This window comes from Antedon mediterranea, chromosome 3 (genome assembly GCF_964355755.1).
Source record: "Antedon mediterranea chromosome 3, ecAntMedi1.1, whole genome shotgun sequence".
Classification (NCBI taxonomy): Eukaryota; Metazoa; Echinodermata; class Crinoidea; order Comatulida; family Antedonidae; genus Antedon; species Antedon mediterranea.
In genome coordinates, this window is record NC_092672.1 from 10494567 (window position 1) to 10518471 (window position 23905).

The 23905-nt window shown below is 33.6% G+C and overlaps 2 protein-coding genes across 2 annotated transcripts in view; both read left to right on the forward strand.

The window, feature by feature from the left end:
- The first annotated feature begins 80 nt into the window (after nt 1-80).
- LOC140044844 (tRNA pseudouridine(38/39) synthase-like) lies at nt 81-11785 on the forward strand. The gene is made up of 13 exons (XM_072089527.1): nt 81-160; nt 1351-1581; nt 1847-1940; nt 4269-4461; nt 5293-5398; nt 5835-5895; nt 6273-6406; nt 7861-7978; nt 8426-8549; nt 8760-8817; nt 8985-9058; nt 9748-9867; nt 10394-11785. Exons 1-13 carry the CDS (start codon nt 135-137, stop codon nt 10468-10470), a joined length of 1416 nt encoding a protein of 471 aa, XP_071945628.1. The 5' UTR covers nt 81-134; the 3' UTR covers nt 10471-11785.
- A 5920-nt stretch (nt 11786-17705) lies between these two features.
- The window catches only part of LOC140044845 (guanine nucleotide-binding protein subunit beta-1), a 33654-nt gene continuing 27454 nt past the window's right edge, over nt 17706-23905 (forward strand). Inside the window, exons 1-3 of the mRNA XM_072089528.1 lie at nt 17706-17857; nt 21213-21265; nt 21698-21777. Coding sequence (XP_071945629.1) covers nt 21718-21777 — 60 coding nt within the window. The 5' untranslated portion in view covers nt 17706-17857; nt 21213-21265; nt 21698-21717. The remainder of the gene's footprint in view (nt 17858-21212; nt 21266-21697; nt 21778-23905) is intronic.

Genomic DNA, 23905 nt, shown 5'->3' on the forward strand with positions numbered 1-23905 from the left:
GTACTACCAATGACTAACATTTAGTATTTTAATCATTAAAATTAAAATCCAAAAACACAGCATGGCGGCGACGACGAAGAGAGAAGGAGTTGGTGTTGACTTTAGCAATACAAATCAAGACAATAACAAGTTGGATGATGTTTCAGCTTTATCCAAAGAGGTATAATAATAGTAGCCAATACAATGAGTCAAACATCAGTTTGGTGAATTACCTAACCTTCGAGAGAGACCTACACGGCCTACTATATACTTGCTTGTTGCTAGCTAGCTAGGCCTAACTAGTAGAGGGCTAGCTTATCATCAGTATCTGTTCACTACACATGCCTGATTACTGACCCACTTTTGCCCCAGTACGTTCTTCTCTGCTGGTCGTTTCGTCCCAGTTTTTTAAAGTTTTTGTTTTCTTGAAGTTTTAAAGTTTATTTATAATAATTAGGCTAGGCCTAGTCTCTACTAAAAAATAATTCAATAAAAACAATGTATAAATTGCCACTCATTTAAAAATCTGAAACAACACGCGCACTGCTACTGTACTGCTGGCTGTCCTGTGTATGCACGATTTGAACGATTTGCGCAATTTGAACTTGCGCAAAAAATTCCTTGTGCAATTTCAAATTGCGCAATCAACTTGCGTAATTTCAAATCCTTGCGAAATTTCAAATTGCGCTGCACAATTTGTAAATTGCGCAAGATAGGTCTTGCGCAAAATGACACCTTTGTGCAATTTGAAAACGAACTGCAAATTTTCACATTGCGCAACAGAATTCTACCAGAATGCGTGCTAACGTCGACGATCGGTTAACAACAATAATAATAATAATAATAATTTATTGGAAATTAATAACTCAAAATGAAACATAATAAATGCAAAGATAACATGTGTATAACACACAACATAAATGGCATACACAATTAAATAATATTATCACTGACTGTAACTTGAAATAAATGTAAACAACAAAAATTAATGTAGTGAGTAATACACAACATAGTCTACCACCACCAACGTTTAGACTTGCTATCAAAACATAAAAATGACTGATACGTCACAGGCCCGATCTGGAAATGCATTCTGAGCTAGGCCATGTCACATTATAAATAAAACACTGTGGTTAGGATTCCAAAACAACGGAACTTAACTGTTCATCTATAGTTACAGAATCTGACATACATACGCTAACGCTGAGACAATTGGGACTTTGGCACTTGTATTTTGTATATAATTATGTGTTTATAAAAATTTACATGCATGAGCGATTTTCAATTAATCAATCAATTGCAGCCCAATGTCGGAACCCTACACACAGCAAACAAAAAATAGCTCTATGTAATCTACTATAGCTTGAGTAGATGTCTGCTTCTATTTCCACAGGAATTATTAAAGAAGACGAGAGCACTCCAAAACCAAGTTAATCAACTTTTGAAACAAGTGTCCAAAGATGGCAGTAGCACATCAGCACGTGAAAAGAATCAAGAGGAACGTAGCACGTCTTTGCAGAGGAAAAGATGTTTATCTCCACAAACAGAAGACAACACAAACAAAAAGAAGAAAAAGAAATTGCGTCCTTTTGATTTCAATAAGTAGGTCTTATCTATTTTCTATCATCTTCGAATCCTGTGAATCTGTTCCTCCCTCTGTTACTGGCAATTTCTTTGGCTTTATTCCAAGATTTCAAACCCAACTATTTACTTTCCTTATCCATCCTTCGATCATTCTCTGTTATACTTTTTGTTTTGCCTGTCACTGTCAGGTTTTCATGTCATTCTTTTTTATACAATTGTTGTCATCTTCCATTCTTAGCATGCAATTTTTCTAAGTTAATCAATTTCTTACCCTTTTTTGCAGATACAATTTAAGGCACGTAGCACTAAGGATAGCCTACCTTGGCTGGGACTACCATGGGTTTGCAAGCCAGGAAAGCACAGAAAACACAATTGAGGTATTTCTAAGCAATTTATTTCAAATTTGCCATAGTATAAAGCTTTGTCTAACTATCAAAATAGTTTGACATAAAAAGTGTGATGTGCCCAAATATGGAAGTGATATACCCAAATATGCTAGTGATATGACATCATCATGTCCATATATGGGCACATCACATAAAGTTTGATATTGTAGAAAGAGCTTAAAGCCTTGTCTACACTATCAAACTTTATGTGACAAAAAAATGTGACGTGCCCATATATGGACATGATGATGTCATATTACTACCATATTTAAGCATATCACTACTATATTTGGGCACATCACACTTTTTTTGTCAAACTAGTTTGATAGTGTAGACAGAGCATTAGATTGACCATATTATGTATGTATAATCTGATGCTTGAGTAGAATTCCACTCCTCCTGACATGTTATTTTCCTTGCAATATTAGTATAATCCCGCCCACTATATTTTCCTAAATTTTATATCCGTGCCCCCTGGAACAATAATTGATCATCATATACCATACAATATATTTGAATCAACATCATGTTTCTGGCAACTTGTTTGGCTTTCTCTTTCCTTTTCCACCATCCTTATCTTAGTTTTTAGACATACTGCTTCCCTTGGCCCTGTTACCATGTCAATGCTGTAAAAATACAATCACAGTCATCTTCCAAAAGGAGCTGCTATTATTTAGTTACTTTCAATGATTTCAAAATTGCTTTTTTGTTTATTTAGTTTATAGATTAGAAATACCTGCAATGCTCTGGTTTTTAGTTGTTTTAAACAAATTTATAATATAAAAAAATTGATGATCACTTAAAATGGACCTGAAATGGAATTTCGATTTTCAAGAAATTCACACATGTTATTTAAATGTATCAAATTAACACAAACCCATACAAATAAAAACAAAATGTATAGTATTTTGAGTAAAAACGAAATTTTAAGATACCATGGTAAATTAACGAAAATTACTCACGCCATTGCAATATTCTATTTCAACGGCCGTCGGAAGCCTCTATATTCACGACGTCACATATACACACGATGATATCGAGAGCGTGTATGCCGCCCGATAGTCAGTGAATGATCGACGGCCTCGAAAGATACGCGAAGCGTTGACACTAATACTAATTTATTCAATATCTAATGTTGTTGAAATATAGGTCCCTAAAATGTACTTCGTTTGTTCTAAAACCCGAATTTAGAAGGCCTACCTCCCAAACCTTTACTAGGCCTAGGCCCCCAATCCAGCGCGCGGAGTCGATCCACCACCCACATCATATCATGCGGCGAGGCTCCGTTTCATGTGCATCCAAGGACCAAAGCGATATTTTTTTTCATTTACCAATATCGGTAGTTATTTCATTTATAATTATCATGAAACTATTGAAATATAATTTAAATAATTTTTATAAAGAAGATGTTAGTTATGTTATTATACTGTAATTTTTTATCCTAAATTATATAATTATATATTCTAGGTTATTTTTATTTTTTATTTTTTTAGTAATGTGTTTTGTTGTGGGTCCCTACGAACGAGACAAGTTTTTAACTTCTAGAAGGGATCCATGATAATAATGACTACCAATTACTGCTTTATCTATGTTCACTTTAATATCTTTTTTTCCTATTTTGTATATATTCATTCATTATTATCAAAATAAATATTATCTGAATCTGAACAACGTGCTACGCTCATTGTCAAGCCAAAGTAAAATATGAATAAAATTCGTTTTCGAACTGCCGGATTTGTGAAAAATAAATTATCATCTCATATTACTAATTTAATTCTGCTAAACTAAAAACTAAAGAAACTAACACATTTTAGCAGTATAAATTACGAACGATATACAAAATACACGAACGGAAAATATGGATACGCATCATTGCGCACGGAGCTGTATCCCGGACAACGTTGCCAGGCCAACTTCGGTATTGCCAGAAAAAAAACGTTGATTTTAAGATTTTAAATCGTCATTTACTCGATGAATAACCGTTTATACGGTAATAATTTTATCTAAAAAAATTCTAAATACGTTTCTGCATATGCACAAGCATTTTTTAGAAAATACTCCATAGATTTCAAGAGTTATAGCCAAAAAACTGCAAATTGTCCATTGGAGGGATAGGAATATATTCGCAAAGTGACGTCACCCGCGAATTTTTTTGATTTTCAAATGGGGCTTTCCCCAAAAGGGCCAATTTATATTTTGTAACAATATACATTCTAGCAACACCCAATAGCCCCCAAAACATCATTCTAAAATGAAAAAAATCGAAAATCCATTTCAGGTCCATTTTAATATTCATATAGAAATGTACTTATTTTCCAGGCATATATTTTCGATGCCCTTTACAAAACAAAACTTATGGAAGATCGAGATACAGCGAATTATTCTCGCTGTGGTCGAACTGACAAAGGAGTGAGTGCTTTCAGTCAGGTAATTGCACTTGACCTTCGAACTAATCTGTTGGAAGGTCATGGGGTCATTCAACGCCCTGGTGGAACTGCTTCCGAAAGGACAGGTAATGAATAACTTTTTTCTTTTACTGTGGTCGTTCTGTCTCACTCTGTCTCATTCATTGGGGCCTAGTTTGTTTTTTCTTATTTGAAATTGGCAACATCTTCAGATAGATAAAGTAAAGGACCCAGATAATAATAATAATATCCTGGATTTATATAACGCTTAAAGTTAAGTGTCGAACATTATTACCCCAGTCATTTTTTTTGTATCAAACATATATGGAAACATACAACCATAATGCAGCTAGTAATCAGCGCCAAGAGTGGATAGAGAGGCAAACGTAAGTTAGGTACCTTGCCTAAAAGGATACAAGCAATGCGGCAGAGTTGGATTTAAACCACGATCTCGCGATCAGTAGTCCAACATCCAACACACTGCACCACATGCCCTTGCGTCATATAGATAGGTCATTGTGGTCTAGGTTATACAAAGACATCTAACAACAGGACACTGAACTCGGCTTGCCAAGATAGGAACTCGTAACAGTCCTTTGATCTTATGTCTGGCTGCGACAAATACCACAGTACTGTACTATGTACATATTTTTCATGATGCGGAGTGTCTATTAAGGGGCGTGGAACTGATCGTGTTGCAGCCACAGATAAACCCTTGATCTCCAGAGCTCAGCATCCTGGTTGTTAGATTGTCTTGGTTATACTTGAATATTTTCCTTAACCTCCCATTGCCAGTTTAAAGTATAATAATATTTATTTGATGTTTATTTTTTGTTTTTCTTTTAATTGTGAAACTGTCAACAAGTTTGCCTGTGACAATGTATTTGTATAAGTATGACTAAAACCATATACTTCTATTTTTTTGTTTACTATTTCAGGTGATAAGGATTCAGAGATTGAGTATGTATCAATCCTTAATCGTGTTCTGCCACAAGAGATACGTGTACTTGCCTGGGCTCCAGTTGATACAGCTCTAAGCGCAAGGTACCAATATACTTCAAAAGTCATCACACTACACAAAATGCAGTCAAACACATTTATTTCATTTACCTTTTTAATTGTGGTTTTATTATTATTTTTTGTTTTTTATTTCCTTACTACATTAAGGAATTATCTTCCATTCAATAATATATCAGTCCAAAATGCAAAATGAATTGGGTAAATAATTTTTATAATTACAATTAGGATTAATTTTGCTTTAGGAGAACTTGTAAAAAATCAATTTTCATGAGTGAGGTTTGTATCTGTTATACCACTCTGAGCTTTTTTAATCTGTTGAAACAAGAAATAGAGTTCTGTGATATCATGAATATACAACTTCTATCATCAAACAAGGAAATTCAATATATATATTTTGTATCATTCAAAATTTGTTGAAATCAAACGATAATAATTGCTTTCTTTTTTTTTCTATATTTAGGTTCAATACAAAGAATAGAACGTACAAGTATTTCTTTCCAAAAGGGGACCTCAATATTGCGGTTAGTAATACACCTTAGTATTAACCAAATACACTAAAAAATTATTCAAATTCAACAAACATTTATTTCATCAAATGCCATACAAATAATACAGAGCATAAAATGAGGACCAACCTAAAAGTAACTTGTCTCAATTGTCTCACATAATAATAATAATATCCTGGATTTATATAGCGCCTAATGTTGTTAAACCTCTAAGCGCTGAACATTATTACCCCAGTCATTTTTTCATGATCAAACACGGATGGAAACATGCTCCCATAATGCAGCTTGTAATCAGTGCAAAGTTGTGTTTTAATCTAACCGGGTCCCCATTTATACACCTGGGTGGAGAGAGGCAAACGTAAGTTTGAATGTTATATTTTAATGTATTACAGCTGATGAGAGAAGGTGCCAAGAAACTTATTGGGGAACATGACTTTAGAAACTTTTGTAAGATGGATGTTGGTAATGGTGTGGTAACGTTTATGAGAAATATCCGGTCAGTTACTATAGAACAACTTGACAACAGGTAAGTCATTATTTGATCTTCTCAATATATACCAATAACTTTCTTAGTCAGGATAGTTTTGTTGAGGTCATTTGTTTACATCTTAAGTTGACCCTGAACACAATTTGTTTCGTACATATATTGGGGGCTCCTTATGTGGAAGAATTACAAATACAAGATAGCCAACCTACTTCCTAAATGTAATTTAGCCAAACCCTCTAAATAATCCCCCCCCCCACCCCCTATAAAGTTATTAAAATTACTCAAGGGAGTCTAACCCCATACATGCAATTTAGACCATAGTCTAAAACATTCGACTACACAGACGGCTCAATTCTAAGGTTTTGCATTAGCGATTAGGCCATGTAAAAAACAAAGGTTGTTGATCGTCCTCGCCCGACATCAAAAATCGGCCCGCCTCATTTTTTTTTTTTTTTTTTTTTTTAAATCCGGACGAAAATCCCGTTTTTCAACCTCAGATCAGTCGTCGCGATCGCAAAATTCAGAAATTCATCGCGATTATCTGGCACTCTATCGATAGTATCAATATGCGCATGTGCAAGATACGGGTATCTAGCTTGATTTTGTTTATTTTTTTCACTGGCTTGCTGTACAGCGTGGGTTCTTTTTACATGTGATTTGCGAACAATAGATCTTTATTGATACGTATTTACGCAGCTTAAATGCCTTTTGTGGTACTTTCTATTACCCGCGAGGGTAGTAGTTTGCCGATTAAAGATTTGTTTGGCTGCGAAGTCACGGCTGATGTAACATTATCAGAGTTGTATGTTGAATTGGACACGGGGAAGTTCGACGGTGAATCCGTCGTGGGCGATAGGCCTACGTTGCCCACAGTGTACGCCAGCGATAGGAAGCCCGGGAAGGGAGATGGTATGATCATTTTTGTGATACTGCAGTTCAGAACCATATACCAATATTTACTATTTTGACCTTTATATCGCTTCATGTCAACATTTTGTCGAATCGTTACACTTTCATGATGCTTTGCTGCTTTTTTATAATAAAAAAAAAAAAAAAAAAAAGCCTCCCTCCCTCCTGATTTAAAAAAAAAAAAGGACGATCAACAATTTTTTTTTTACATGGCTTTATAGTCAAATCAATTCTTATGGCACACCTAAATAAGCAAATTACTGAAAAAATGACAATGCTGTGGGTATCAGTGGCTGAATCTCAATAGAGATACAAAAAAAAAAGCGAAAAGCTAAATCAAAACGATAATGTAAAACGGCCAGAAAAATTAGCAGAGCTTTCGGGCAAAACTAGTCATATATATATATGGCACACTTAGACACACATACCATTACAAGTATTTTTAGAATAAAATGAACCACCTCATTTAAGTAAGAAAACTGTGTAGCATCAACTTTACTGTGTAGTGTTTTCAACTGTGGAAATGTTTGTCTATATTGGTATTTTAAAACATATAATTTTAAACTATGTTATTTCTTTCCTAGAGATGATGGTTTTCAACTATATGAGATAACTATAAATGGGAATGCATTCCTATATCATCAAATACGATGTATAATGGCCATACTCTTTCTTATTGGTAAACGTCAAGAGAAGATAGAGGTAAAATAAAAAACAAATAGTCAGTGTAGTAGAAGCTTAAACGGCTTTATACCATTGCAAATCACCAAAGTTTTCTTATGGTAGGAGTTCTTAACGTTTGAATATATCTTAATTCTTATTATTATCATATTAATTTGGACAAAAAAATGTGATGTGCTTAAAATATGGTAGTGATATACATCACATTTTTTTGTCACATAAAATTTGATAGTGTAGACAAGGCTGGACTACAGTGCTCCAATGAAATTTTTCCACCTTGCCATGCAGGGAAATTTCTTGTCGTATCCATGGTTTGTTATTGAAGGCCGAAAGTTTCAATTAAATTGTTTTTCAGTTCTAACTTCCAATTGTTTTATTATTGATTGTTAATCTACACTTTGTTTGTATTTAAATTAATGGAATAAATGTTTAGTTTATTAATAGATTGATTGATTTCTCTGTCTGTAGATAATTGATGAGTTACTTGACATCGAAACCAATCCTTGCAAACCACAATACAGTATGGCTGTAGACTACCCTCTAGTTCTCTATGATTGTTCATTTGATGATATTAATTGGATCTATGACAGAGGTAAATCTATTCATCATCATCATTATTCATTAATGTCAATTTTCTTCATCCCAAGGGACTGTCACTCATTCAGCTCTGCCACACCTTCTCTCCACTTCTCCCTGTTTCATACCGTTTTCCTGCCCATCTTTTCTTAGAACCTCCATCTCAACTTATTTCTCATAAAAACCTCAGACCTGTGCTTATCTTGTATATATTATCTTTTTGTAGATAACCACCAACATAATATTCAAAAACTACAACAAACTTGGACAGAGCTAACAATAAGGTAATTTGGTTGGCCCATGACACTGTTTAAAACTAAAAGCAATGAAGCGTAAATTAGCATCTGCACATGCTCATTAATCTTCTATAGTAACTTTGTGCATTCATCTGGGTTTTTTTTTATAATTATTTATTACACTGATTGTATTTATGTAACTTTGTTATCATTAGAAGTACTGTGGTAAAACGAATGTTAGATGGATTGAGTGATGCTCCAATTCAAATAGAGGACACAGTTAATCGTAGTAAGTTTACTGTACTCTAAGGCTGTGTCTACTACACTATAAATGGGCATATCATATTTTGTTGTCACATAAAGCTTGATAGTGTAGACAGAGCTTAAGGGGTAGGGGTGAGGATTTAATTGCCATCATCTCCAGTACAACCATTGACCGATAACCATATTTTTTTAACAACGTATTAAGGATGTACATGTGATTTAAGAACAATCGCGAGATTTACGATACGATCGCCGTACAGCCGTCACCTTAAATTTCTGTGACGTCACAAATGCATGGAAAAATCTACCTCATGAGTTTCCGCTATTGTTAACATACAAGAGATAGGTATTGTCACTTCAATTGCTAATTTGACCTGTATATTAGGCTTAAATTTGCAAAAATATTTTGTCTGGTATTTTGAAGAAACACTTCAATATACAGGTGGGCAAAAGAAACAATAACAAATTCAACATTTATTTTTTTACGATTTATTTGAAAAGTGTGTTTGCTAGAATTGACCTGAAAAGAGTAGCTATAAACATGACGTATGATGCTCTGGAATCATCCAACCATATCTCACTAAAAACTTTTTAATACGATCACGGTGAACATTAATTACTAATTTCTATGTAGGCACACTATGGCTACACTGTTTTTAAGTTAGTATAACAGTTAAGTGATACTATAATCAGTGAATTGTTTCCCTACTCAAGGTGCAATAAACCATATACCATGGAATGAGATTGCTGAACCAATGTTAAAACAATCGGATTACCTAACAATGGGAAAACCATCAAAAGTACATAAACCACTCATGCAGCGACAGAAAGGAGGTAAAAGTTTATTTGAATGATTACAATGTGGATTTTTTTTTAAGATAATGTCAGACGAGCCGAGGGCATGTTGGTAGTCATTTTAAGCTTAATTTAAGAAATAATAATTTCTAGATGTACTGTTGACAATTAGAATTTGTAAAATGTTATTTATTTTTTAGATTACGTTGGGCTGACCACCCCTTACAATTTGCGCCTTATATAAACAGTGGCGAAACGCACAGGGCAAAGCCCCTGGTATATTATTCCTAAGGGGCCCTCCAACGCTGAGTAGTTACATTGGACTGCTCATGCTCTGGGGCCCTTAACCTCTCGAGACCCTGGGTTTAGCCAGTGAGCGCTCATATCCGTTACGCCACTGTATATAATGAAAATAACATTCAATTGAATTTATCAAGGGCCTATAAGCTAAGCTTGGCCTCTATACCCAGGAATTACTTTCGTGGGAATCGGGTAATGAAGTATAAAAAAAAAATCTATTTTGTATTAAATATATGAAATTCGAAATTTACATTTAATTTTCCAGAAAGTCTAGAAGATCGAATTGAATTTTATGCAAAGAAAAGAAAAAGGAAAGAAGAACAGTCAGAAGAAGAAACATAACGATATTATTTGAGAAGTTTATTTACTGAATTAAAAATATGCATATTGAAGCTGCTATTGGCTACTTCCGTGATTCACAACGGAAATTAGCCAAGACACTTTCTTTCTTTTCTTTCTTTCGAATACTGCTTAACGATCCTTAAGGATCAAAACTAGCAGGGTTTGTGCGCATGCAGGGTCTTTGATATTTAGTCTCTGATTTCAGGTGATATGTTTTTTAAGTGTTCCTTTAATGCTTCCTTGAATAAATCACTTTCTGTAATGTTCTGTATATTTGGAGGTAGTTTGTTCAAGGAAGTCAAAACTTCCCAGAAGCGAATTGTTTCTTGTAGATAAATGATGCAATAATAATAAGTTATTTGTTCTCTTTGTTTCCATTGACCACACATCAATCAATATCAATAACCTTTCTATGAAGTAAAAAAATAAGTTGCTCATGGGATTTGAACCCTATACCTTGACATGAAAAGCCTGTAGTCTAAAGTCATTCAGCTAAACCAAAAAAATATATTAATTTTTTTGTGGAAGCACACTAATAATCTCACTAATAATTTCTTGTAAGAAAGAACAGCAAAGTTTCTGCATGGATCTGTTGAGCTGGAATCTATCTATGAGATTAGATTAGACTAGAATAAGAGCTTAAAGCTCAGGTACAGGCATGAATTTTAAATATAATATTTGGTTAATTGTACATTAATCAAATATTTGTAACAGAAATCAAGACGAAAAAACATGAATTTCCCTTAATATGGTCAAAAACAAAATTTGGCAAAATTCTTTCATAAAAACCAGGAAAACTTTTTTTCAGTAGTTAGGTTGTTAACCTAATGTAATAACATGTCTGGTGACTCCCTAGCAAGTGAAAAAAGATGGTGGATATACGGTGGATAATTTTTGCTATAGCATGAAAATAAAAATTTGAAGTTGAATAAAAATACCAGAAATGTAAAATTCAAGTTATATTACCTATATTTAGTCATCTGATAACATTTTTTACCACACCGTTTATTTTTCATAGCTTTTTAAAATGCCTCTCTATTTACAAAATGTGTGTACAAAAGAATAGAGATTTTACTGTGTAATTTGAACTATCCCCCCACTGATAAGAAAGTGCTTATTTTCAACAAGCTCGTGTAACACAAATAAAATCCCAAAAATTATGAAACACAGGGGAAACTATAGATCGATAATTATTGGAATGTATGCTCAATAGAAATTTTTTGCCCGCACCTGGCCTTTAATATGTTAAGAAGTAATAACTAATATTTTATCTTAAAGAAATACTTTTGAAAGAAATAAAAGTTTTTACATATGATCTTGGTTTTTAAATGTGATGTGTGTTGGCATATTTCTTTTTGTAACTTTCAAAATTTCATTTTGTAACAAAAAATGTGATGTGCCCATATATGGACATGATGATGTCATATGACTACCTAATTTGGGCACATCACATTTTTTTTGTCAAAATAGTTTGATACCAGTGTAGACAGAACAAAATGTGGATTAAAATATAAAATGGACATTCTTATTTTTGCATTAACTTATTAACAATAATATCGTCATCGAAAAAGTCCTCGTTAAAGATTCCCTGTTGCAATTCATTCTGTACAGGATATTAAATGTCGCCCTCTCTAGTTGGTATTGTTTTTACCTTTACCAAGATCTTATTATGTACTAAATATGTGACACTACCCGCGTTTACGCGTAACACTTTAGAAGTGTCAAATTATAGTGCGCCCCCTCGCTTAAACAAGTAACGAACTTTTGCGTGACGATGATCGCAGTATTCTTTAGAAAACGGGATTGAGGAGTCGCGCCAAAGTTTGTATGGTTAAGAAACAATGAATGAAAAGAGAAAAAGTGGAGGGATGTACTGTGCTGCAATTAATTGTAAAAGCAATTTAAAGGCCAACCTAGAACTTAAGCTTTACAATTTTACAAGAACAGGTAAATGTATGTAATTAAATAAGTAGCATACATCTTAACATAGGCCTATGCTATGTAGGCCTATGCTATGTAGGCCTGGCTGGGCTATGTAGGCCTATGCTATGTAGGCCTATGCTATGTAGGCCTGGCTGGGCTATGTAGGCCTATGCTATGTAGGCCTAGGCCTATGCTATGTAGGCCTATGCTATGTAGGCCTAGGCCTATGCTATGTAGGCCTATGCTATGTAGGCCTGGGGGCTAATCTTACTTTACTGTATTCAATTTATACATATATTAATAAACTAGGCTAGGTAGGCCTATTATTAATAATTATTATTTAAACGTATGAAATGATTATTATTATCATTGTTAGGCTACTACCAGTACATTAGTTATATAACAGTGAAATTACACTAATTTTATTGTTCCCTGGTTATCAGGCCCGTAGCCAGGGGGGGTTTTTATGGTTCGGGCGAACCCCCCCCCCCCCCCCCTTTACAGCGAACCCCCCTTAACCGACTGCGAACCCCCATCCCCGACATGCCCAATACCTCACCCTCATCTCCAAAAATCCTCCAAATACGTGCCCCACAGTACAAAAAGTTGTTTGTAAATTGAAAAATTCGTAAACTTGTTCGTGAACCTTCTTCTCTGTATGAGCGTCAACTAGCGATACGTGTCTGTAAATTTCTAAAAGCTGCAAATGAATTGCCGATTTTAACCTGAAAAATAAATGTTTGGTCCCTGCATGTAACATGATATTGACGCGTCTCATAGCGAACTGGGGCACGAACGATTCGTACAAAGGACACCGCCAGATCACTGGCAGTCAGGCAGCATGCATAAAGTATATAGCCTTCCGACGTACATCAGTATTTATGTGTGACTATGAAGTATAATGTATCATAGAGGATTATAGTGAATATTAATATTTTACACTATAATATCTATGGTATCAAGTACTGTAGTTCACATTATGGCATCCGATTATTTTTTTCTAGACCACCAGCCGATACGTACTAAAATGTATCAATATCACCTATTTAAATATTTATATTCCTCAACAAATTGCTGTAAATAAATATTATAGATAGAGCTAGCAAATAGCATTTGCCTTCAACCAGTGTGCTTTTTTCGGGGCTGCTCCTAGATGTACGTTCGCATTGAACTTGAACGCAAAACAAAATACGGAGTAAATGATCAAACAATCGGCGGTTCCGCACAGAGCACGCGCATCTAACATACGGCAACAAATAGTTATTGTCCTTTAAATTATCGACGTGTTTGAGAAGGAGGAAAAAAGTACGATCTTTTTGTTCATTGGTAGCATGCTGCACGAGAGTGTCTTTTCCGGCCATCTAGGGGTGTCATTTAACAAAATTCGCTTCGCATCAGGCCCCACTGCAGGGGGGGGGGGGGGTTGACCCAAATATTTAGTGTCCGAACCCCCCCTTGACAGATCCTGGCTACGGCCCTGATTACTTATCCTTTAAAATTTAGTACCCTTAACAAACAATTTTTAAAACTTTCAATTCAAGAAACATTTATTGACCAGATATATATCATTACAATTGTTGGCATATAAGTAAAAATTTGATCGAAAGACTACATTGGCATGTCGCTGTAGGCCTAGTCCCTCTTTTTACATTATACAAATAATAATAATAATACTTAATATAAACAAATTGTGATCTTGATTATTTCATGCTTTCCGTCTCATGGTTAATATTTGCTTTCTGTCTCATGGTTATTTTATTTCGTTTAATTTAACTAGCCGTTACGTAACATTACAGTATATTAACGCATGAAATGATTATTATTATCATTATTAGGTTAGGACATTAGTTATAATAACAGTGAAATTACACTATTTGTATAGTTCCCTAGTTATATTAATTATCCGTTGAGTAGCCCTAACAAAAAATTTTTAATTGAATCTTATACTTAATATTTATGAAATTCAACCGTTAGTTAGTGGTTTTAGGTTAGGCTTAAGTATTTGATTTTAGGCCCAACCAATTTGAAAATCAATTAGCATGCACGTAGACGTCCTATAATTACGTAAACGTTAATTATGATAAAGCAAAAACTCACTAGACAATTATTAATTTACAGGTGTGCAAAATGGGCCCAGAAAACACGACGCGCGGATTTGAGAACGAAACCAAGTTTCTATTTACACCGTAATTGCCACTTGTGCAATATTCATTTCGAAGAATCTCAAATACTGATGGTCACAAGAAGATTGCATGGAATGCAGTCCCTACAATATTTGATGTCCCAAATCCACCACACCAAGTAGTTAATGTCCTATCTGATCTATCTGTGAAAAGATTTTTGTTTCTAACTTTAACAAATACTTACATACATCAAACATCAGCAGAAAAATAAAGTTAAAAATCGCTACCATGTTACATAGATTTGGTATGAAGTTGAATCTTTGTTCACCAGCAATTGAAACATTGCTAATTGAAACGTACGTAAACCTACGCATATTCTTCAACAGAGACATAATCAGTGATAAGAAGAAGAGTAAAAAATTAATTAAAGTATCACATTTATGAGGTATGGTAAAGTTGTAGGAGGTCTGTACGCGCCCCGGTCTGTGCATTATCGGCTAGAAATGATGATCATTACGACGGTCTGGTATGATGATTGAATAATTGTAAATATGATGATTTTATTTCAATGTTTCTACATTTTTTATATTTCCTCTGGGTGGCCCGTGCATCATTTCGCAATAGTTAGGCTATTGAGTTAATTTTAAACTGAGACTACTATAACATAACTAATTGTTATCTCAGGTTTTAAATAAATTATAATAATAAATGAATGTCATGGCGAATGATGGGTACATGTATGCCTAGTATGAATTGTCTCAGAATTGACTATCATAATCTGTTTCATATCATGCCTGTAGGCTTAAGCCTATGATTGTTTATAAATATATTCCGAAAAAATTACTGCAATAAAATAGTCGAAGTAGTGATTTTAAAAAGTGACTTCTTGTTCTTTTTTAATTGTTTATAACACACTATTTGACTAATATATTTTCTTAATCTGCACTGTTTTGCTGCTGGATGAAAAAGAAGAACACATCAAGAACAAAAACGGAATACGATGCGCTTAGTGTTAATACTCGCATAAATAAGTAGTAGTGATGTGAGTGATGATTACTCCTAGATAATGATTTTGAGGATGATGATAAACATTCAATAATAACAACAATATTCAGTAATTAAAACAAATAGAGATATACAAAGTACAGGAAATAAGTCTATCATTATAATTTAACCGCACATTACCGTAATTATTGTGAGGAAAAAAATTGAGTATTCAGTTACAATACACAGTAGACATCTGATCCATAAATCTACTTGTTTGAGCGAGAGGGCGCCCTATAAAATGAGCTCCATGTGTGTTGCATGAATTGCACGTAAATTCCGAGAGTGTCACATCTTTAGTATATAAGATCTTTGTTTTTACTAATTCTGTGTATGTACTATATTACTTGAAAACAAATGTGTTATGGAGAGGGACATGTGATATCGAAATGTAACCAACTCCGTCTCCCCTCTTCTCAGAATTTTTCTTAAACTGATATTGAAAGTTTGACTTTATATAGAGAATGTACTATTTTAACAATTGTGTTGTGCAAAATACTAAAATTCGGCAAATCATGATTTCAAGGGAGCATATTTTGTCACCATTAGAAGATTGTCTACCTAGACCTTAATTAAGCCTACTAGTAGTAGAAGTAAATATTTTGTTGTGTGATAGCATTGAGAGTAGTATACAAATAGAGAATGTTTATGAGTGTAATAGTCCAAATAATGGCATGAGGTGAATGATGAAAGGTTATATTTCAACGAGGCGAAGCCGAGTTGATATTTAACCCTTCATCATTCACCAAATGCCATTGTTTGTACCATTACACGAATATAAAACATTTATTATTTGTTTTATATAACATCTAAATAGATTCCTGTCATTTGAATTTGATTCACATTGATAAAAAAGGTAAATTAAAATTTGGTTTTTAATAATATTATATTACGCCTAAATGTTATATTTATATGTTTTTATAAACACACCTACTGCTGAACTGTAGTGTTAATTATGTCAAAGAACGACCAAAAAATTCCTATGCCTAGTAGCTAGGCTAAAAATCCTACAAAAGATCTAAATCTATTTAAATGCCTTTTTGATCTAAATTAGTACATAGGCCAATATCTCTATAGAAATGTACTTTCATCACGAAAAACCAGTCATAATATTCAAATCGCGGCGAAAGCACAAAATAGGTGGCGCTGTTGTATTTCAAAAGCAATTGGCCTACTGTATATATAAAACAAAATATTTTCCAAACGCGAAAAGATTTTTTCGTACACAAACAAAAGTACTATTAAAATATAAAACAACATTTTATATTTTAAATTGATAAAACTTAAAATAATTGGTAATAAGTGGTATTTAATTTAATTTGATTTTAATATTGATCATTTAGTGATGCTTCGATCTAAAAGACCTAATAAACAATTTAGGATGAAAACATTTAGAATATTTTGTATTTGCCTCTCAGGAAAGAAAATCCGTCACCTTAACATTTCTACTTGACCTTTTTCTATCTCTACTTGTAATAATAATCGTATAGTATTCGCGCGCATTATTAGCATTCTACCGCGTAAACAGGTATGCGCGCGTGGTAGATATTGCGTAGGGATTTCCCCTTTCAGCATAAACACGTGTTTAAAAATGAACTAAAAATATTTCATGCATTTATTCTTGAGTTAAAATTTGCTTTTGGTATGCCAGGGAAAGTTCTCTTTGGATAGACGGAGTTGACGAAATTCAAAATATTCACATACGTATCATAAGAATAAATTTAATTTTTCTTTCCCTAGTTATTTTATATGGGATGATGATTTAATTTAAACACGTTTGTGTGTTGTAATTTGTTGTTGTATTATTTGCAGGACTTGATCCTGGCGCCATGGTGCTGGCTCCATGATTGTTGTTCAAAGCAACCATAGAGATATTATAATTAATATCTCTATGAAGCAACAAACAACATTTAGTTCCTTTCGTAGCCTACATGTTCTTGCTAGTACTGTATTTTCTAAATAATTGTAAACACCGGCATTTCAGTTAAACTTATATTTGTTCGATTTTTAAATATTTTTTGTGGGGCAACCTACTTCTTAAAAATGTATATGTTTAGTTTTATTTCCAAAAGCTGATAACGCCCTCTGTATATTCAAATCCATTTTCTTTTTTCAGCAGCAGTGAGGGGTTTCTATCATCATTTTCAGGAGCTAGAAGTGACCATTTTCCAAGGGACCCCACCCTGACCGTGCGAATGATAGAGTTTCTGTAATGGTTGGAACACACTCATTTTGACAGGGAATAACACAGAGAATTAAAATAATAAGGACTTTTCTTGAAGGAGTATAGTTCTAGGGTAAGTTCCGTTGCAGCCTAAAAGCGTATTATTGTTATAACCTAAAATTTCAAGCCATTTTAAGAGAAATAATCTTGCATTGTGACGCCGGGTGTTGGTTTGTGTCAAGATGGCCGCCGTGTTTACTGTGTGAGGGAGTTGGACATTTTACGATACATCTGCTATTGCTGTATAACCGTGAATTTGGAACGTAATTCTTGGTAAAGTGTTCGTATAGAAAATATTGAAGAATCTAGCAATTAAGTTAAATCGAGCATTTTTGGATGAATAATGTCGATTTTTATCAATTATTTACTGATGTCTACTGTGGATAAATGGGAATAGAGCGTTCTCTCTCTGTTTCTTCTGGGCTGAGGCCTGTTTGGTGCGGAGCCAAGCCCATTCAGACAGCGAGGATTTTTTTATACGGAAAGGCTCGACTTTACTGGCTGTCAGTCTGGATGTTCGATCGATTATGCATGTATCTCATAGATCATAGAAAATAACTTATTATTTGTAATTGAATAAATAATTCATGTTCAATAAGTGTAATAAATAAATTGTCATAATGATATGCCTGCATCATCATAACTTGCAGACACCATTTTTTTTCATTCATTTTTTTTTCTATTATGCTAATAAAAATTGGTGTTTTCTTTTTGTATCAGTTTATTACTAATGTAGGCCTATGTTTAATATATTTTATTTTAATTGCATGTCTAGCTAAATTGTTGAATTTTTACAGTTAGTTTTATTGAGTTTAATTGGACATTTACAGTATCTTTCTGCCTGTAGGACAGGTCTGTTTTTACAGTTTGTATAGTAGGTATACACAGCTTCCAATCTATATTAAAGCTACATCATTTAATGTTTAATAGAACAGTTAGGCGATAACCATCACTATGATGATTTCACATTTAGTTTAATGTGCAATTTAAAACAAAACGCCCAAAAGTGGTGATAAGACAATGGTGTAAATTAACCCAAGGTGTGGTATGATTCACAGATCGACACATAAATAATAAATATACTTTGTGGAGTACGTTCAAAACAATGTCCTACAATCTACCTGTGTGTAGGTTTTACGCGTACAGACAAAGCAGTATTTTCTTTCTGTACTAAATTAATAACAAACAAATTTAATATGTTGGAAAAATAGTGAATGACATGGGACACATAAAATAATTAGGTTTAACAAAATTGTGTTGGCCAGGGTTTTTGGTTAATCCCTAAATTGATAATTGTGTATTATTATAATATGATTGATTCACTGGTGCATGTTCCTTGCTTTTTGACGTCCATCGAAGGTGAAATACATTTGCCAATAATTTAGTGAAGAAGACATTTTGTTTCCATAATACCAAATGCCAACTTCCAGTTTCTTATGCTTCGGGCCGGTGGGGCGTGGCCAACACTATAGTTTTTGCCTTTTTTTTGCCTTTTATTTTTCCTATAGTAATGTATGTTGATTTATTTTCTCGCTGCCTTGTAAGCATTTACATTCATTTATCTTTATTATCTATGTGCTCTCCTGGGCATATTCTGGCGGCCTGGCTAATTGTAATGCATTAATTAACAAACCCACACATACAGTAAGTAATAATATGATTTTGTAGACTTCACATTGATTGAAGCTTCATTGTAAATTTAGATTTAAGTGCAGTATAACTCTATGGTCTAATGCAAATGATTTTGGCACATATTGAATCAGAGAGTTGTTTTTTTCCCAATATTTACTGTAAAAAAACTAAAAGATTGTACTTGAAAATTATTTTGTTGATTACTTTGTTGAATGAATACAATTTAAATTGTTATGGATAGAAGAAGAAACAGCCTTCAAAGCTCTCCACCTTTTCTAAAGCTTTTTTAAGCATTCCTCCCACTCTAGCACCTACCTAAGAAACATCTAAATAAAAAGTAGGCCTAATTGTTTTGTTTCTGACCTACCCTTAACTTCCCTGGCTACATTTGTTTAGATTTGGTATTAACAAATTATTCCAATGATTGTTAGATTGACTGGCCCATTTGAATATAACTTACCGGGTTTTGATGAATATTAATGTTTATCAGATTACTTAATTTGGAGACTTAATACAGTTTAGTACTGTACATAGCAATTTACAATCGTTTAAAACATAAAATACAGATGCATTTTAAAAAGACTCGCATAATGAACCATCGTCGGCCTTCCGCGGCCGTCTGGATATCATAGGTACAGTACTCCAGATATTATCTGCAGTGTTGTATATTCCAATAGATTGATGGTGAAAAAGAAATATGAAGACAAGAATGAATATGAAAACATACGGTATATTATAATGTAGGCCTATATTAAGATATGTATACGAATGTGACATATAGGCCTAAACCTACATAATCCTGGCGCCACCACTGTACTTTTACAGCTGCTGACGAACAGTATGTACAATCCTTTTGGCGCTAATGTAGTTACTTACCACCCCCTTAAAATTCCTTTTTCCAACCTATTCACGGGTTGTCCTCAACATCCTGTAAGCATACAATTGTAAAAAGATCAATATTTAAAAAAATTTATAACCTTTTTTAATCAAATCCGTTGCCAGTTTAACTTCTTGAAAATCATTGCAGCCAGATAACAAGTTAAGGGCGTGGGCTCGTTCACCTAATTGTATCGTGTGTGTTGTTCGTAAAATTGTAAAATTTATTTTATCGAAAACTTGAAACCGCTTTAAAATCGAAATCAAAAATATTTACTAAACATCTAATAGTACATATATAATAGTGATATATATTATGCCGTTATCCGTTGACTCACTACCAAGTTTTACAATAACAACCCTTTTTCTCCCTTAACAAATTATTAGAATACAAACAATGAAATTAAATGTTTTGTGATCTGCCAGATGGCACAAGAAGATCAGTTTCTTTGTCAATTGTTAACAGTACCAACTTAAAAATGATGTTACTGTATGTCACAAATAGAGAGTTGCAAGAAAATTAATTTTCATTGTGCAGTTTTAGGTCTTGGCTTTCCAAGGTCGAAGTAGAAATTAATGATTACTTGCAAAAATATTATTTTGGAATATTATTGTTGGTTTAAAAAAATACTGTTTGTAGAAGTAGTATGTAGGTCAGCCTTAAGTGCTCCCACCCAGTTAAATTATAATTCTGTTTGTTTTATTTAACTCTAATTGTAGTGAATGAATACATGGTCGATTTTCCCTGAGAGAAAAAATACTATTTTTAAGTATGTAACTGATGTGGACCCATCCTCAGTTTAACAAAGCAAACTTGGGGTACATGAACATATAGAATGGTTTTTTTTCCAACCATCCTTAATTTGTTGATACACATCCTAAACTTTCCTAACATAAATTGTTGTTGTTTTTTTTTTCAGGTTCCCTGGAGCACACCCAGCACGTAGATATTTTTTTCAATTTTCTATTATAGGTAAGTTAAAATATTGTCGTGCACTTTTAATGATTTTATTTATTTAATTGTATCTGTTTTGTTAATGATTTTCATTCAAACATGTAAACAATAAAAATAAATTTTTTATGATTTTTAGATTTTATTTTATTTTTATGACTATTAATATTATTCCTGCTATAGAATATTTTCCTATTCATGCTAAAAAATATGTTATCTACTTTTAAGCCAGTGTAAATTAGAATATAGTTAAAGTTCCAATATTTAAAGGAAAAGAGTACATTATAGTTTTGGTGTGACCCAATAATTTGGTGAAATCTGAGAAAATTGCATTAATCCAAATTAAAAATGTAAAACTATAAAAATGTTAGAGATTCAAGTCATCACAGTTTTATTCTGATTTACCCTGTTTTATTGTGCACACATTTAATAAATATGTTTTTATTTTCACAGTATTTAAAAAATTTTCAAAGATGACTTCAGAATTGGAGACCCTAAGGCAAGAGGCAGAGTCCCTCAAAAACCAAATTAGAGTAAGTTGTTACTTCATTTTTGTATTTTAACTAAAGTTCCATTAACAAATTAGTCATAAGCCTACTACTATTGACTATTGACTAACTACAAGAATGCAACTAGTAATCAGCGGAAAGTTGTGTCTTGATCTAACCGGGTACCCATTTATACACCTGGGTGGAGAGAGGCAAACGTAAGTAAAGTATCTTGCCTAAGGATACAAGCAATGTGGCGAGAGTTGAATTAGAACCTTGATCTCACGATCAGTAGTCGAACGTCTAACACACTGCGCCACACGCCCTCACGTGGCGTGACAATATATAAGTTGTGACAATGCTTAATTGTCTTGTGCAAGACAATTGCTCATACAATTTGCTAGGTACAGTATTGCCATTGCTTCCATGAAACTATGCAGTATTTTAGTCTGAACTGATGATCTAGCCCAGATTTATTTTTCCCTAAACAAAAAAATGTTTCATAGGAAACAAAAGCATTTCTTAGGCCTTTTGTTTTCACAAATTAACAGCCATCTATAAACTGCCAAGCCAAGTAAATTTATTGGATCTGAAGAGATATTTTTAAAACATGGCTGTTGTAACCAAAATATGGAACTGGGCGGTTCTGTTGGATGAAAAAAATGTTGTTGGTAAATTATACCACATATCAAGGCCTAACACGCATGGAAAGTGCATTGTTTATAATTAATGAGTGATGTACCGACAATACACATAATTTTTAGCTTTTTATATTGTTAACAATCTCTTTATAAAGGAATACATTTGGGCACGCCTTTAAAAAGTTAAATTGTCCAACTCGGGCCTCCGACATTCCATGTCAATCGTTAAGTTAGTGAAAGTATGGTAAAGCTATAACATTTGTACTCTAATAATTATTATGTAGTCATACTAATATTGAATAAACGTGTAAAGGTCAAAGTTGAGTCTAAATTGTAAATCCTAATATACTACAGTCAACTCTCCCAATACCGGACTCTCTGAAAACCAGAAACTCTCCCAATACCAGACTTTTTTTGAGGACCAAAAGGTCCCAAATTTATATTTACCATTAAAAACACATTCCGAATACCAGACTTTCTGGAAAACCAGACTTATTTGGCCGGCCCAAAGGAGTCCGGTATTGGGAGAGTTGACTGTACTTTAATTTAGGAAGTTGTACAAAAGGTGTGGTTATGGTATTAGTATGAATCCGCCACAATTTTTACAGCTTAAATATGTACTCATCAATCAGGGCTGAAAATTAACGGTCGCCCGGTCGCCAATGGCGACCTTTATTTGGTAAGGGCGAGTATTAATTGTGTGATGGTCGACCCGTCTGGCGACTTCCAGAATCTGCATCCACCTACCTTTTATAACTAATCTAGGCCTAGGCTAATAATATATAAGCTAAGTTATAAGCTACAAGCAGTCCCTCGTTTTTAAGGATCGCAAGCGCGATCAACAACCTTCAAGGAGAGCAATTAATCGCGCTCCATCTCACAGTGCGAGGTTAGGTACCAAACAAGGGGATTCCCCTGCCTGCATTCAAGGACGAGTTTACTTCATCGCCTCATAATAGTGCATCCAGTACGGTGTCATAGAAATACCAGGGAAAAATTTCATTTGAAAATTTTGTTTAGCAAAATTGCTATCAAACTGATTTTTTAATCAAGAAACATAGTTTTGTATTGTATTTTTTGCTACACAATTGTAGAAATGTGTAGCAAAAAGGTTGTTTTGTATAGCTTTTTGCTATGCTACACTGGCGAAATTATTCCCTGAATACCTCCTTTACAGCAACCAATAATTGTTCCTTTTATGCTTACTGCATGTTTTTATGGAACGAGTTTATAAAATATATTTAATTTTAAAAGGAAACATTAATAGGAGGCCTAAATATAATGTTTATTATTTAAAAAGCTTAGTTGCACAGCTATGTCATCGATGGATTATTTCTTCAAAAGTTCCAACCAATTTGGTCACTCAAATCCTCCTCAAAACACGTGCTGACGTGTGACGTCATCATCTTCTAGAAGGTAGCTCTCTCCCCAAATTGTGCGTGCATGTGTGACACATGTAAACACGATTAAATATCTTTCTTAATTATTTTAAAATGATACTTTGTAACTTATTATCAATATTTTAATGGCTA

What these genes read in the sequence shown, in the direction of transcription:
- LOC140044844 (XM_072089527.1), top strand. Translation starts at nt 135, where the DNA reads ATGATGTTTCAGCTTTATCCAAAGAG. An exon ending in GATACAGCTCTAAGCGCAAG is followed by an intron (nt 5,399 to 5,834) that starts GTACCAATATAC and finishes TTCTATATTTAG; the next exon opens with GTTCAATACAAAGAATAGAA. An exon ending in ATAGAACAACTTGACAACAG is followed by an intron (nt 6,407 to 7,860) that starts GTAAGTCATTAT and finishes TTTCTTTCCTAG; the next exon opens with AGATGATGGTTTTCAACTAT.